This window comes from Plodia interpunctella, chromosome 8 (genome assembly GCF_027563975.2).
Source record: "Plodia interpunctella isolate USDA-ARS_2022_Savannah chromosome 8, ilPloInte3.2, whole genome shotgun sequence".
Lineage (NCBI taxonomy): Eukaryota > Metazoa > Arthropoda > Insecta > Lepidoptera > Pyralidae > Plodia > Plodia interpunctella.
This window is the reverse complement of record NC_071301.1, coordinates 4,430,661-4,448,456: the sequence shown is the minus strand read 5'-3', so window position 1 is coordinate 4,448,456 and position 17,796 is coordinate 4,430,661. Positions and strand designations below refer to the sequence as shown.

The 17,796-nt window shown below is 34.6% G+C and overlaps 1 protein-coding gene across 1 annotated transcript in view; it reads right to left on the bottom strand.

Moving 5' to 3' along the window:
• Positions 1-17,796, bottom strand: part of LOC128672054 (uncharacterized protein) — a 36,059-nt gene that overhangs the window by 8,172 nt on the left and 10,091 nt on the right. Inside the window, exon 2 of the mRNA XM_053748945.1 lies at positions 1,021-1,437. Within this exon, the coding sequence (XP_053604920.1) occupies positions 1,021-1,239 (219 nt within the window). The 5' untranslated portion in view covers positions 1,240-1,437. The remainder of the gene's footprint in view (positions 1-1,020; positions 1,438-17,796) is intronic.

The window sequence follows — 17,796 nt, the reverse complement described above, 5'->3', positions numbered from 1 at the left end:
TTCGCATCGGCACCTTTCCGAGTTCGCCGATAGTGTATAGCCAGCATAAATTTAAAGTTGAATTCGTAAATATGCCTATTTAGTACATTTTGGTTGAAACCTATATTGCAAATGCCACTAAACGCTGTTTACCAAGAGTATTCTGGTTTTACACAAAGTTTACCGTAATATAACCAGTAAACATGAGTTCGCTCACTCGCTATTATATTAAAGTTGTAGTTAGCATTTGCGGTGTTTGATGATCCATCTGTATGGAAATAGGTATCACATGTCTGAATTATGAACAATGCATCTATCTTATGTTATGTATTATGTTCTCGGGGACTTACACGAGAATTTCATGTGAACTGTGTACTAAAATTGTTAAATAGTTCAGTCATTAGTTTAACTTAAGCTTAACTTTAAACTTTTGTATGGATTGATGTTGACTGCAGAAAAAATATGAGCATTGAGTTTTACTTTCTATGAGTCGATTTAAATTATTTCACAGCATTTTGAGTACCCATAAAGTAGTAACTGAGATAAATTTGACAAGTTATCTGTAAGCTGTGATTCTGATAGAAATTTCGACCAGACTTGTCCCAACTTGTCCAGTGCCAAATTTTATCTCAGTGGCAACTACGGATAAATACCTACTTAGGTTGGGTTGCGTCGTGTACTTTAACGATAACTTTAACGTATGCAGGAAAACGCAAACTAGGTACCCCATTTCATCTAAACTTCAGCGGCGCAAAGTTAACGGTGCCACCTACACTTAGTTCTTTCCATTTCTAAACTTAACCAACACTCTCATTAATAAAAGTCTCATATTATAGTGACAACGATAGGAAAGGGCCCCAGGATACACTGCAAAGGCAGGTATACAGTAGAGATATCACTGCGAAGTTTGTAAATTTTTGCCTGTGTTTGTCGATGATTTACGTGGCTGATTTGCTATCCATACATGATCCCTACAATCGTCGCCACGAGAAAACAGCCTTAAAATCAGATAAACAAATTAACTGAAATTTAAGTTTTTACCTGATTATCGATGTACTTGATGTATCTTCTATTATTTAGCACACAAATCAGCACGAGATTACCAAAAACAATAGCCATAGACAATGCGAATATGAAGAAGGCCTTCAGAATATCTGCCGGGGCAGGGAATGTGGACGGCCAGCCTTTGCCGTTGAGCCAACAGGAGCTGTTAGAGAGAGATGGTGCTATGAGCAAGGCACCTTTAGTCGAGTCGAACATAGTCGGCGCCTGCGTATAGCAGCGCAATCTCCTCTTAAATAAGGCATTTAGATCATAGATGACACTCCGTTGTAGTTCCTTTAGTTTTTTATGGTTATTTGGCCGTTACAAATATTTTTTTACTGTTTGTGTTTTTTGGGGTTCGGAGCCATTGAGTTTGTGATATATAAAGTCCCACTTCAAGCATCTTGGTCTCATCTGAAACAAATTAATATACTTTTAGTTGAAAACTAGATCAAAATAAGTACGTAACTTACCTAATACAAATTATAATGTACGATGTAAAATCTCAAAAGTTTAGTCATGACAAATTTGACACGAGTATTAGCAAAAACTCTCTCGATAAGAAGTACAACTAAACTCTAAGGAAACTTTCTAACTAAGCATATCCTATATACAGTCACGTACATTAGTATGTACAAGTCGGTTCTTATTCCAATGTGATACAGTCTAAAATAAATTGTAACAAAAAGCCTGTGTCCTGGCTCGGTACGGGCGTCTACACTAGAATTCTTGAGAAGTCTAGCGCTGTCTATTTCCTATAGGAAATAGCGTCCCATATTGAGGATTAAATATGTTGTGTTACAATATTACTTATATATAACTTGCATTCAATTCATACATCTAGTTAATACACACAATAATAATTCGATCAAGTGTATCAATATAATAAAACTCAATTTTTTTAAATTATTCTGCGTTGTCATCATTATTATACTGGAGTACCTGCTAATTTCATGACTATAGTATAATACAAAGTCCCTATCCACTGTCTATCTATTTATCTTTGTATAATAAGTTTGTTTGTTAACTCTTTATTGCACGAAGAAAACACATAAAAGAAAACTTATGTTTGTGTTTGATCTTTGAAACTACATACGCAACGGATTTCGATGTCGATTTGATCGGGTTTTTTCAAATATTATTTTTATAGGTAATAGTGAGATTACATATCCAATGCGACCGTGACATGTTGATAGAAAGAGCTGTAGGTAGTCTATAAGCGACTTGAAAAAATCTAAAATCAAAACACATTCGAGAAGGAAGAAAACAACAATAGCACGTGGGAATCATGCAAAGGTGAGTTTTATATTTAGCCTATTATGTTGTATGTATAGATAAATAAATGAATAAATAAATCATGTGACACATGGACTTATGCAATTACTTTCCATTTTGGCCATATCGATAGTTATCGTGAAACGGGTCAAACAGGGGTCAAAATATGCGAATAAGAAAGGATAAAGATCAATTTGCGCTAAAAAAATATTGTAATGTCTAAATCCACCATCTCGAAACTTTATATTTGACAAATTAATTATCATAACTATTTGTAAATAGTGTACGGCACTCCATAGAGATAGTGGGGACAGCAATGTTCTCCGGAAAAACTTGTATGTACTAGCCGTACAGAAACAATATAGAAATTACAACGCAATCCGGAAATAATTTGCTACTTCGTACTCTCGTCAAAAAGTTTTTTCTAAGGGAAAATCTCTTTTGATTTCTTCCAATTGTTATATCGTCGGGTGAACATGAATAGGGATGGTTCTAACGTGAATTAGATTGTTTCCTCAATTCTCAGATACCATTATATAGATACAATGTACGATAAGATATTAAAGTAAAAATTGATCAAGTGCTAATTTAATTTGGAATCTAAGTATAAAATGAAATTTTTACAATTTGAATTTGTATATTGTAAAATATTTTCTATTTTCGGGTGTGTTATTGGTAACACGATCTTATTAAAAGTCACCTAAAGGCTTTTTATTAAAAATCTTTCTTCAAATGTCTTTGATTGAGCCTTTAACCCACTTTCTTCTCATGTCTTTGATTGCGCGTTTAACCCTTACCCTAGTAACAGTACCCCAGACAGATTCAAGAGTTACGAAACACGAAGGCCTGTATAGCGGGCTTATTGTTGGAATGAAGTCTTCAAATCTGCTACCTATTTGTTATATAAGTACCTACACTTTTATTATTACCAGAATATCTAGAGACTTGTTGTCAATATGCGTGTTTATTTTGTAATATTTTTAAGAGTTTTTGTTTACACATAGTTGATAATTTCACAGTTATACAATAATGTGAAATAAATCAGAAGGTTTTGCAACAACACACTCGAAAGCAAGAAAATTCAAGTCCTAAAGGGCCGTAATGGAGGTTTAAAGTTTGTATGAAAAACAGAAAGGATCTTTCTTCTTCTGTGAGCGGAGCCGAGGGCTACAGCCGGCTACATAAACACGATCATGACACATATCGCTCTTTCCATAACGTGTCCACTTCTGGGCCATAATCGCATCGTTTTACGCCGCGCTCACAAAGGAAGCAGTGGAAGCTACAGACAGGCAACTAATGGCATACACTTAACTCGGATTGACGGCACTTACTCCCCTCACTTCAACATTTTAGTGTTAAAATGACATTACACTTGTGGAGATATGTCGTCTCACTGAATGTGTGGACAAATTTTCTCTCTCTTTTTCACATCTTCATGTGTTGTATTCGGGGCTGTAACACCGCAAAGCCCAGCGTTAGGGCGGCACTCTCTATTTTGACTAAATGAGTATTTTAAATTTATTATTTTAGCTACAAGGCCTATTTCATTTTTAAGGCTTTTAATTTAAATAGGTAATAAAATACATTATATAATTTTAGTTACACCAAGTCTTATGACTTGGTCTTGAAATAATATAATTTTCCAGACCAAATTAAGTACATTATTTATGCAAAAAATACACAAATATTATGTAGTTGATACCTACTATGGTCACAATAAATCTTCTTTCTTATAAAATACCTGTATTTAAAACGAATGGAATTTATTACTCGAGTTCAAGATATGCAAATTCACCCATTGATTTTCCATCAGTCTCCAACGTGCCTCCTATCTTCTGGATTCATTGCTCTGAAAACATCTGACGAATGCTGAGTATAAATTGCTTTATTAACAAAATATTTTGTCTATTTCGTGTTGAAATCACCCCAAAGTCGCTTCCTGCTGTCTTTCCCTATGTGTCCTTAGATAGCATGGTTCAAGAGAAAAGTTTAGATGTATAATTTATTATTGTTTTACCCGAGCGAAGCCGGGACGGGCTACAAGTAATCTATCATGAATATTTCAATATTATAGAAATGGGTTAAAGTGCAAGATTGTATCTAAAAGACAAACGTTCTTGTCCTTAAGGACCAGACTCGACAGGCGCTACCGTGCTAACTGAAGGTTCTGTTCCGTTCTGAAAATTCCGAACAACAGAATTTCGTAATATTTGACATCCGAAATCCTATTGGTTATTTTGTTTAGCTCCAGTCAGCAGAGCACATCACAGCTTCTCTCAAGTGCGACTCTTGCAGTAAAATTATCAATTACTTTGTTTTTTGCCAGAGTTTAAGTCAATAAAGAACAGTATAATATCTTTATATGTAAGGATGAATTATGTATACGCTTACTGTATAATTAATTTATCAAATGAAAATCAATTTCATTTAAAGACACTTTTATTGAAAGTTCATTGGCTTCATTTTGAAGAAATCTCGAAAGTAATAAATTTTTGGTGAAGTATGTTTAAATATAAACATAAAAAGAGTAATGAAATTGCCCGAATTAAATAAATATAAAGGAATAAAAGTGGTAAATAAATAAATAAATATAACATTTTCAGTACTAGGTACGTGGAATGTTAAACAGCCCAATATTGCTGCAGCATTTGTATTCAAGAATGTTCGTAAAAGTCAATAAAACATTATTTAAAGTAAAAACATATTTTTTATAATTAATCTTGTTGAATTGAAAGAGCATTGAAATTACGTTTTATTTTACTAAACGTCCAATTATGCAGCTTGTAGAGGTTATTGAAAGATTTGATATAATATTATTTTAACCTCTACTTTTTGGAGCCCAAGGCTATATCATTATAGTTCATTATGATACAAGAGTGCAAATGGACATTACATACAAATACATTGTGATGTAAAACATCGAAAACACTGGTGCCGTAAAATTGTGAACAAGTAGGTATGTTGAAATTGAAAAAATATTACAGTAAATGTATTGTTATTACAATATATGTATTTCAGTAATTTACCCATGAAAAACTGCTTGCTTTGTTTCACATCAATCTGGTATTGTAATTTTTCTAATTGTTTATTAGAAAAAAATACGATATTTTATGATAATTTTACTGCTCATATTTCAATGCGATGTCTTTCCTCCTAGTGTCAAAAACATAGATGACATGTGATTTAAAGGCAGGGGAAAAGTTCAACGTTTTCCTGTTCGGATGTTTGTCTGTTCGGATATTGTCATAAATAAATTCATAGCTCCAATGGTAGGTTAAAACAAACTTGATCTAAATATATCTCAACCTTGGCGAAAAAATGTTTTGTTTTATTTATCCCTATCCGCAATTGTACAAAGTTTTGAATAATACACGGAAAATAATAATTTTCCAACTGCTGACAATGACAACCAGGCTTGATTTGTTTGCGAAAAACGTTCCTTTGTACTGATAGCAGGAAAAAATATATAATTAAAAAATACATTGCTTAATCATTCTCATTTTTTGTTTTATTTAATATAAAAACAAAAATGTGTATAATTTGTTTGGGAAATCATAATATTAAAGATATTATTTTCTGCTGGATTTATTTTTCTTTAGTAAAATAATTTAAATAGTGACAATCGTTTTTGAACGATGACCTTGGGTAGATTTTATTTATTTTAAATTTTGATTATTATAATACCACTATTTATTTATTAACTAAAACGAATACTATGTGTTTTCGAATTCTAAAAGAGTTGAATAATAAAATCTCTAATTCAGACCTCTAGAAAAGCAACACCAAAATTTTACATTATACCACAAAATATTTAGGCAAAAGAAAATAACAAGAAACTTGTAAACACCGACCGTTAAGCAGAGTATTTTTATTACAAATTGTCAACGTAAATTACATACTATTGATACCACACGCGGTAACCAGAGCGTATCAAATGTTGTTTTCGTCCAGTTAAATACGAGCCTCGCCCCACAAGATCCCTGAAAAATAAACTGACCAACTAACTTCCGTACTTATCTGCAAACTTTTTCCTTATGCAGATGTGTATTCAAAGGTATTATGAAGAGGAATTGTTTATAAGTTTGTGCAAGGACAATCTCCGGATCTGCTCAACCGATTTCCAAAATTCTGTCACCAATAGGATGCTGCATTGTGGTGTGCCCTAGATTTGGACCATTCTATATAAATATTATTAGATTTATAAATTAAAGAATATACACTGATAACAAATTATCTCTTCAGTGTGTATTATCATAAGTGAAATAATTGATTTCAAAAAGTATAAAAAAAATACATTTCCCTTTATGTATACTATTAACACTAGCTGCGCAATGGGCTTCGTTTCTGTGGAAATTTCGAGATGAAAAGTACCATATGTATTATTCCAGGTTATTTTCTACCCGTGTACCAAATTTCATAATAATCGGTCCAGTAGATAATGCGTGAAGAGGTAACAAACAAACAAATGAATAAACAAACTTACTTTAGTTGAGATACATAGTTGGAATTTGATTGCTAATTTCAGTTTGACAAAAACCTGGAAAAGTTATTTGCATATAAAACTACTGAATAAAATATGAACAACGTCATTAATATAGTCCCAGGTCACACACTAATAGAAACGTAGCTTGATTAAAATTCATGACTCCACATACTTAAGTTTCATTTTCTCTCCAAGTGGATGTCGGGGTCGGAGCCAAGTTTTGTCTTTGTTTTCCTTTTTCACATTTTACTCCATGTTTAGTACTAATAAAGTCTAAAAAAAAGTGTGTTCAATGATCTCCTTCCTCTATATATTCGAATACTTAAAATAAAATCAGAAAATGTTTTGTAAGTAAGAATACTTAGAAATTTCAGAGGGAGTTTTCCCAAGTGATTTTAGAAAAAAGGCAGGGAAAAGATTTTGAAATGAGCAATAAATAAGGATTTTTGCTATAGTGTTAATTAACTGTTCATTATAATCTATGTTATGAATATATACAATTAGATGTTGCCCGCAACTGCGACGACGGTAGCCTGTGTTTGAACTAAATAACTAAAACTATTCCCAACTTCAATATTAAATTTGCACTGATGACGGATGTGAAACTATTGGTAGTCATCAAAGCGTGACAGGACAGACTGACACAGCAGATACATTTTTGTTGCATTATTGATAAAACAATATAATATAAAATAGCTTTTGCTCGCGGATTCGCCCGCGTGATTTTCCCTTCAGTGAAACATTTAGATTTTTTAACTAATCTGGTTTCCACATACAAACGTTGAACCCCCTTTTTACTCCCTTAGGGGATGAATTTTGAAAAATCCTTTCTTAGTACACCCCTAGACCAAATAAGGAACCACGTATTAAGTTTGAAGATTCCAGGTTTGTACTGTGCGTTGATATGTCAGTCAGTCATACATAGATAAAAAGTGTAAGAATAAGTAGGTCTAGTTTTATGAATAAATGAATTTAATTTAATTTAATGCATGCATTAAACTTTTGCAATGATCGGTCATTAAATGGGTGACCGAAAATGTATTATCTCGAGCTCCTGCTTGCTTCAGATAGCACATTAAATCCATACTATTATATAAAAAGGTAAGCGTTTTTGAGTTTGTGAGTTTGTATGTTTGAGGCGGATAATCTTCGTAACTACTGAACCGATTTCAGAAATTCTTTCACTATTAAACAAGAAGGTACATTATCCAAGATTGCTATAGGCTATTTTATCTCGACATTCCCACGGAAGCGAAGCCCCAGGCAACATCTAGTGGGAAATAAAAAAGGTGATAATGATGACGATTATTAGATCGTAGAATAAACATTCTATCACACAAGCACTAGGCACAAAGGATTTTAATCAGAGTTCTTAACAGTAACTGCATGACAAAAGATATAAAAAATACGATGTATGTTGGCGCTCGCCCCAGTTCTAGCTAGGCCAAATTAGACTGGATCACGTTTTACTCTAACCTATATTTATCGTATTTACATAGTTAAGATTATGAAGTCACATTTTATTAACAAAATATATCTTAAGTTAAATAACGTGTAAATAATGCTGATTTTTCAAAAATCAGCATTATTTACACGTTACGTCACGTTACGTGGTTGTTTAACTTTTAATAAAATCTCTCGAGCTAAAACAGTTTACTGATATTTCTTTTTATAATTGGTACACAAATTCATGTCACATGAGTAGGATTCAAAGCTGGATCCTTACGGTTCACAGATAGGTGTCTTAACCACTGGACCATCACCGACCTATATTATTTTTCTTCACACATTTATTTTACACATATTTGACGGGATTCATACAAACTCGTAATAATTTACTGTCATCTGTGTTAATACACAGAAACCTCTAGTTTACATACTAATGTACTATAAATACCAAGAAACAGAATATTAAAATAACTAGCACAAGTTCCCGCTATCTTCCAATGCTACACATTTCCCAGCGTGAGACTTGACCGCCAAAACTTTGGCAGAAAGCTCAATTTCACACTGTGACACGGTTTCGAAGCCAAGTTATGCAAAATTATGTCTTAAATGTTTCTACATAATAAATGTATATTCTCGTTATACAGTGTGCAGGGCGTGTAGTCAATAGCATCCCTCTCTCATATCCGCATATTCACGATTGCATTCGGGATTGGTTGAGCCCACGCAACCCGCGGTTAGAGTAAAAACAATAACCTTAAAATGTCGTAGATTCGGCTGTGATTTTATAATCAACGCCAACTCTCAACCCTCAACTGGCGTCAACCTTCCTTGGAAATGCTATTGTTGCCTAGACTAGGCACTTGGCCTAGTCTATGTGTCCCTTAGTTGCCTCGTACGACATCCACGAAAGGATATGGAGTGACCTTATTTTTGGGCGGAACCACACGCCACCATAGTCAATAGCATCAATTTCCCCAAATTCCAACACTACGATTGGACGGAATATTTTATAGGCTGAAGCAGCGGACGGGTTATTACGTGAAAATGATCAGCCAAAATATTTTCAAGTCTTGTCAACAAGTTCACCTGTACCTGTACAGGTACCTATATCGTGTATATATAACTTACTAGTTGTTGTTGTTGGAATTTTGAGATAAAATATAGCCTATAGCAATCTTGAATAATGTACCTTTCGAATAAAGAATAAAGAATTTTTGAATTTTCGAAATTTTCGGTTTGGTAGTTTCGGAGATTACCTACCTCAAACATACCAACCCACAAACGCTTACCTCTTTATAATAATACATATATACCTAATATACCTAGTTTAAATAATATAGGTAGTATAGATTATGTAGTAATACAAAACAATTTTGTTATAATCTTAAATAATTTATAGTAGTATGATTCTTAATTGTTTTTCTATTTAAAGATTTAGGTAAGTACGTTTTTTAATGACGTCATGAACTTTCAAGAAATTTTCAAGCAAATTTCTAGTCCCAAACAGATAACAATAGGCGTGACAATAGTTTAACACTTTTTAGATTAATTGCCGTCTGAATAATGGTGTTCTCATCGCAAAGGGCCGTAGTGTGATCAAGCCTTAGGCTTCCGGAATGGCGCCCCATCGACGCATCGGAGCTTCATAATTATCTTGACCCAAATTTTCTAGTTATATACCTATTTCTATGGAATCGCAGCACCCCTCCTGTTTTTACGGGTCGAAAAGAAAATATAGGTTCTCTTTTCTGCTTGTTTTTACTAATGAATATTCATTAAAATTGGTATATACCAATTTTCGTAAAATATAAATTTTTATATGATGTAGATTCATTACATTTTCATTGCACTATATATTTTTATATTTTCATAAACTTGATTCAAAAAGTTAAAATAATTATTATTCAAAAAGTTTAAAATATTAAGGCTGCAATACTGTAATAATACAGATAAAATAAAGATAAGATTTCTTCGCTGGTAAAATAAATCTGTATCTTAGATCAAGATATAATTTTAGAAGAATCCACGATTCCAGAGAAAATTTTCTCGCGTTGGATATGAAACTGTTCTTTACGATATTTGCGTTCACGAAATCTTTTAACACATATTAGGATATATAGAGGATCTAGCTGGGTGTGTGCGAAATCCGATGTTTATTTTGAACACTTTTCTCATTTGTGTTCCCGTTTACACCTTTGGATATGACACTTCAAAACCACTCTTCAGGCAAGGCCTGAAAAATATACTGTTAAAGTTAGGCTTAGATAAACTAGATGTAGTTCTCCCTTAGAATAGAACCACTCTTATGTATGTCGGACGAGGCAACGAAGGGACATACAGCCTAAGCAGTCAGCCTAAGCAGTAACAGCGCAATAGCAATGAGTTTCTTTATTGACAAATACAAAAGTACACATAATTAAAGACATCTAAATTACAAAAAAATTATCTTCCAACGCGCCACATGGAGGCAACGTGTCCAGAATAGTAACAGCGTTTCCCCGCTGTATTGCGAGACGTACACGCTGAGAAAAATAGCTGCCAGCCCTTGAGTCTCCAGTTGCCTCGACGAGGCGCGTCGTGATCTCAAGCATTGATGTTGTAAAATCATGGTTTATTACGCGGGCCTCGAGCTTCGATAGCCGAATCCGTAAATGCAACCGGAAACACACGGAGATGAGAGAGAGAGAGAGTAGCTGATGTGTGGTGGGTACATAAGTTAAACTCTTGTGGCACAAGAGAACCTGTCTAACTACTAGGCTACTTCCGGATTCTATTGAAGACTACTAGTGCGTGCCTATATTCACACTGACAAAATATAACTTACTAGGTTCTAGTCCCGGCTTCACTTGGGTAAAAACATAGCAAACAATACACCTAAACCTTCCTCAGAAATCGCACAATCTATTGCTGAAAATTCGCATTAATACATGAAAAATCGTACAGTAGTTTTTGAGCTTATTACCAACAGACAGACAGTGCGGCAGAGACCTTTATTTTATAAAATCTAAGGATAATGAAACATAAGGGTTTATTGTCAAATTTGTTCTAATATTGTTGTTCACGACTAAAGAGACAAAAGGAAAGTAGCAACATAAAAAATCAGATATAATATATGTCCTAGGGGAGCGACGGCAATAAATTTGTGTGTGATTTTACTGCTTTTCACATCTTAATGGTTACTACTGACGTAGCATTATGGCCACTGATCTAATACGGTCTCTATTAAAATGTTTATATAAATTTAAGATACAATGTAACAATCATAACCTATTGTAACATACCCATAACTGTTACCTATACTAATTTTGTGGAGAGTAATAAAGGTTTTTATCCATTAGATTTGTATTTTAGTTTTTTTTTTTCGTTTGTATTAAATACACTCAAAATCCTACTGGACCGATTTTGATGAAATTCGGCACAGATATAGACAAAACATTCAGGAGTAACGTGGGCATATTTATAAAGTAAGTAAGCATATAACTCCCTTCTGGATCGATCACTATACTTATTCGAATAAATTACACTTCCTCAAGAATGAATCACAGTAGGTACTTATTTCTTAAAACCCACATCAAAATTCGTTCGCATACATAGGAACAGACAAACAGCAAGCATACTATAAATAAATATATTATCACAACTCACAGATTGAGCTAGCCCCAAAGTTAGTTCGAGACTTATGTTATGGGATACTAACTTAACGATACTATATTTTATAACATATACATATATAGATAAATATCTAAGACCCGGGCCAATCACGACCGGGGACCGAACCCGGGACCTCTCGGTTCAGAGGCAAGCACTTTACCACTGCGCCACCGAGGTCGTCTATACTATCTAGTGATTAAATGCAAAACATATTCTACAGAGTGTTTCTCCCTTCGAAAAAAAATTTTAATTGAATGTCTGCAACACCGTAAAAAAGTAATATAAGTTACTGTCAGACGAATCTGCCGCCCGAACACATAAATCCGAAAATAAAATATGCAAGGAAAGGGCACCTTGTAAAACCAAGTTTACATCATACGTTCTTACGTTGTTTTCTAAAATAAATGTTCCAATGCAAACGTAAAAAAATACCACATCACCCCAGACCTAATAAAACATTTTTAGCTATAGCTAACATAGATTTTAATTGTTACTAAAACATGGATCTCCTGTTGTGTTGAATGAATATATTGAATTCAATTGAAAACGCTGGCACCAATTTGAAACATTCAATAAAAATGTATAGGTAATGCGTCAGGCGTTAACTTCTAAAGAGTTTACGCTCTGAGCGCAAACCAATGTATAATATTGCATGTACCCGGGTAAAGCCGTGCCCTGGCGTAAACCTATCACTGGTTTTTCATAAGTCAAGGGTCACACAGCCAGACATGCAGACGCCAAGCATTAACCTTGTGAAGTCGTTCAACGAAAGTTATAGGCTTTATTATTTTATGGGTTTTTTATTACCGACGCATCAGTGACGATTTTTGCATAATAAAAAAGGGTATGAGGCGAGACGTTTCGTTCTGCCCTATAGTAGGACTATCCGTGGATGTCATGGGAAGCGACTAGGGGATTCATAACGTAGGCAGCTGTTAGACAACACTGGCATTTCCTAGGAGGGTTAATGTCAAGCAAACGGCCATTTGGATAGTGACTCTATGTCACACTAGAGTGACAAAGGTGAAGGAAAACATCGACGCGCACACTGGTTTAAGTTAATTTAGTTTAAGTTCCCTACTCTGTATGCAATCAAAAATGCAATTGCGCGAAGATAAGAATAGAAGAATGTTAGTATGATTTTTGTGAGCGAATTTGTAAAGATGTTTGAGGATGTTGCGTTGTTAGAACACATTTTCTAAGAGTTGCTATTCTGCTATAAACAATAATAGTAAAATTTTGAAAGTCGTTTTATATTATCAAATATATGAATTAAAACGCCATATTATTGGTATATTGTACATATTATAAACTCAATAATAAAACCTTTTTAAATATAAATAAACGGAATTATTTTTCGCCTGGAAAGTATTTATTATATGAGTTTTCGTTACAATTTTAAATTGAAAACTCAATCGGAGTGTTGAATAGGTAGGTTTAAAAAGTAAAAAGTTTTTAAATACGATTCTCATAAATCTCCTAAAAAAAGTATAAATAGATGTACCTATTACATTATTTTCATCCATTTTTACATCAGTCCGACGCGGTAAACATGTTGCGGTAGACAAACAACAATTAGAACTTTAAAAACTAAATTTGGCATGAAAAGTTAAATGGATTTCGCTGACCACAGCAAAGAGATTACTGCAATATGCTTATGTTTGCTTGAAAGAATAAACTTTCCGACGCGACAAGCAGATAAAGAAAAGAAAGAGAAAAAGAATGTACTTTTATTATATTTATCGATAATTAAGACGAACTTTATTATAATTATGGATTATAATAACGGCAAATTAAGTAGGACTATAATAACGGCAAATGTATGACTATGCTGCTCCTCCCTAGCATCTGCCATTCACCTAGCCTAAGCCAGCATTTCTTGGGTTTGTCCCAGAATGGGCAAACAACGACCCACAACCGTGCGAAGTGGAGACGAAAAAGCTGGGTTTCAACGCTCAATGGGTGCGGTATATACAGGGAAAAAGCTCAGATGATACAGAGATACAGACAAGGCAATTGATGTCCTAATAATATCCATAATTTAATCAAATCCCTAAGACAAAAGAATTATATTTTTATTCAAACCCATCTTAAACACAAGTAATTTCGAGTGTTCTATCATGACGTGACTTTTTGTGATCTTGCCAGATTTGTATTCACTGTACACATGAGCCGCTAGCCTTTTTGGGCTCAGTTATTATTTAGACAAAAAGCCAAAGTAATACCTATATAAATCTGTGCACAAAAGTATTTCCTAAATTCCTCATTTTTCTCGAAAAAACATGTCACGTCTTTACGAAGACATGTCAAGCATATTGCGCAATTGTTTATAAGTTTCAGTGATTTTGTTTCTTATTATTTTTTTTTGTCTCCTCTGTACTCTGACCTCGGTGATGGAGTGGTAAAGTTGAACTTAAAACTTGCCTCTGAACCGAGAGGTCCCGGGTTCCAGCCCCGGTCGGGTCACGATGGAAAATGATCTCTTTCATCCAAGACCCGGGTCTTGGATGTTTAGATAAACATAGATATAAATACATATATAGATATATATGTATTTGTTATAAAATATAATATCGTTGAATTAGTATCCCATAACACAAGTCTCGAACTTACTTAGGGGCTAGCTCAATCTGTGTGATTTGTCCTAATACTGCATTGCATGCTGCAAAACCGAACAAAGAAATTTAGCCGCGAGGCTAATGTGCCATGCAACCGGGAAAACTTTTATAGATAAATTAAAAGCTTAAAATAAAAAGCTTGTAGCTTGCGACTATAGAATCATCATGATAAAAATTATAGCTGTATCTACATTATATATTATTTATTTATTTATGTACCTACTTCTAATTATACATACATTCTGATTGAAACTAAAGTATGTTTTTCCTATCCATAATATTATTAATTGCCCTGTATTTTATCTGACAAAATTATAGTTTAATATAGTAATTGAATGTTTTCCAAATGGTGTATGAAGTTTAGATAATTATGTAAACTTGAGTTGAACGTGAATTTTGCATAGATAATTATTTAAGCAAATCTATATAGTTAATTAAACCCATACTTTTTTTTAGCAACGAAAGAATATTTAAGTATATGTTGGAGTAAAAAGAGACAAAAAATATGTATTTACAAAGATAAAATAGATTTAAACAATGTCATGTCGTTGTTATTCTGAGCGTCAAAACATGTCCGATGTGTTGTCCCATCAGCGGAAAGAACTGTTTGCTAGACTTTTTGGCGCCATTGGTTTTAACTTTTTCATAGGATCTTCCAAGAATCGAAAAAAAATAGTTTTATATACTTAAAAAAATACAATTTAATCAAGTTAATAGTTATAAGTAAATAGTTCTTTGAATTACATAAAAATAACTATGTTTTAACGTGTTGATGCATTTGATTCAAAATGACATATACAAGCATTTTTTCTTCCAGTACCAAGTGTCATTTGTGTAATTAATGTACCTATTAATTAGACAAATGACAATATAATTTTATTCATCTTTGTATTCTTGAATTTCTTAATAATATTCCGCAAAACAGATTGCAAATTTTCTTTTTTCGTCGAGAAAGTTTGCAAACAAACCGGCTCACGTATGGAACTTTTGCATTTCTTTCTGAAGGTTGTACCGAGGCGTAGGTAGGTAGATAATTATTTCAGTAAGAAAAGCGATTTTCCTTTCCCGCCTTTTCTCTTCTACAGAAGTTTTGTCGTATTGACATAGGTACTCGTTTCGAATGGATCTCGCTCTAACTTTTTGTACTAGTTTGTGATTTCTGTGATTGAGAACTTCCGATTCTGGGTAGTTTGAAGATGCCACGAAAACCGAATGGAGAATTTCGGCTGGGATGCTATATAATCAAAGATTATCCTTTTTTTTTGTTTACCCAGGGGAATGGTTGTTACGCACTGAGTGTGGGACTCCTGGGCCGCTAGTCGCCCAGCCTACCCACTAAACCCCTGGGGCGTTTCCACGCTGTCGTTATGAGAGACGTCACGGGGTCGCTAGGCATTTCACCGCGACGCCCCCCCGGCTGGCCTTTCGGCCCCGACCTGGGCGAGCAGCAAGCACAAGTGCTAACCACCCGCCCCTTACGCCACGCGAGCGTGGCGCGGACCATCAAGCCTGTTCCGCGCACCAGTCAAAGCTGACGGGGGGAGCGGGCATCACCGACCACAGGACACACAGGACACACACAAAATCTTGGGTGCCACAGGGCACCCAAGTCTGCCTCTGTACGGGCGCAAGAGGTGATAGGCAGGTGACACCCACACATTGCGCCCGATACAGAGGACAGGGGGATCGTCGAGAGACATACCGACTCTCCTCTTCCCCTGCGGCCCCACCGCACCGTGTTCAGCGCCACGGCCGCGCTGTGGTCGCGGAGGACAAACACCCGCGACCCCACCTCTGGTCCCCTCTAGTTTCCACATCCAAAGGCTGGTGGCGGGTCACCAGTAGTGGTGGCAGTACTACTGAGGGGCCCGTCCACCAGGCCCAGAGCACCCACCAAAGTCTCTGGGCCTTGGGTTCCTCTTGGTTCACCGGGGTGGCTGGTTGTGTCAGACCAGCCCCCCCGGTTACTAAGCCCCACCATCGCGATAAGATGGGAACCCGTCGGGGGGAATCAAAGATTATCCTGGGGCAACCAATAGATAATCATTAATAATAATCACCAAAAATCTTACGGAAACATACTTATCTAGTTACTAACACGTACCTATAGGATAGAAATTGTCAGTTCCAATAACTATAGTTAGATATGTATTGTAGTTATTACAATAATATTTATCATGTTGGGAGTGATAGGCTGTCAAAACAGATTCTGATTGTGATCTAATAATACAATACAAAGTTCTGTGACTGACACGAGAATCAATGACATATGTTTGAAAATCAACTTGATATAATTGAAGAACTGAATTGTGGCGTTTGTGTACATTTTGCGATGTGAACATTAAATTGTAGTTTATACAAAATATTTTTAACAACAGCTGGGCCATGGTACTTTTGCCACTACTTACGTGTAACATGATCTTGTTTAAATCTACATACTAAATTTACATAGGTAGTAAAAGGTATATATTTTTTTGTAAAACTGTATTCCAAATTATTATCTACAAATAAAATCGAAAAAGCAAATTTCTTTTACTGTTAATAATTTTTCGCCAACACGAATATACGACTAGTTATATAAAAATCAAAATAAAAGATTCAAAAGCAATTGAAGCTCAAGTTTCAAGTTTGATTTTCGACATCGATACTGTAAGACTGACGTTTTCCGTTCGTAAGTATTTCAACAAGCGATTTGTACCTCATTGCAACTCCCTTATCTCAGTTCTTAAACCCTTGAGTAAAATAAATTGAGTTGTCCCGGAATTTATGTAGATACTTAATCAAGCCTCCTCTTTCTTAACTTTGCCGACCAACTTTTGCAGACGTAGCAACCCTAATTATATTCTACAAGATATAGAAAAAATATATACTATAGTCACGTTTGCAGGTGTGACTTTTTTGAAGAATTTCATCTGAATATAGAAAAAAAATCCGGGAATCGTTCTTTTTTTATGGATCGCATTTTGTCGATTTTCGCACAGCACGCCAACGAGTCATATAACATTGGTGCAACTTACTCACCTTGAATGATTGTGTATCAATGCGGTGTATCATTATGTATATTACCCAGACCACTATCATATTATATGTAAATATTATCTAAGAGTTTATTGGAATATGCCATAAGATAAAATAAATCGAATATACCCTTTTCCGTACATTCTTAATTCTGAAACTGAACATTCGATATGCCTTTGTCTTAGCAAAAGCCAGTCCAATCCATTATTCATTTTCACTATAACAAAAATTTTGCTAATGTTTACAATACCAACTGGTATTGTAAACATTAGCAAA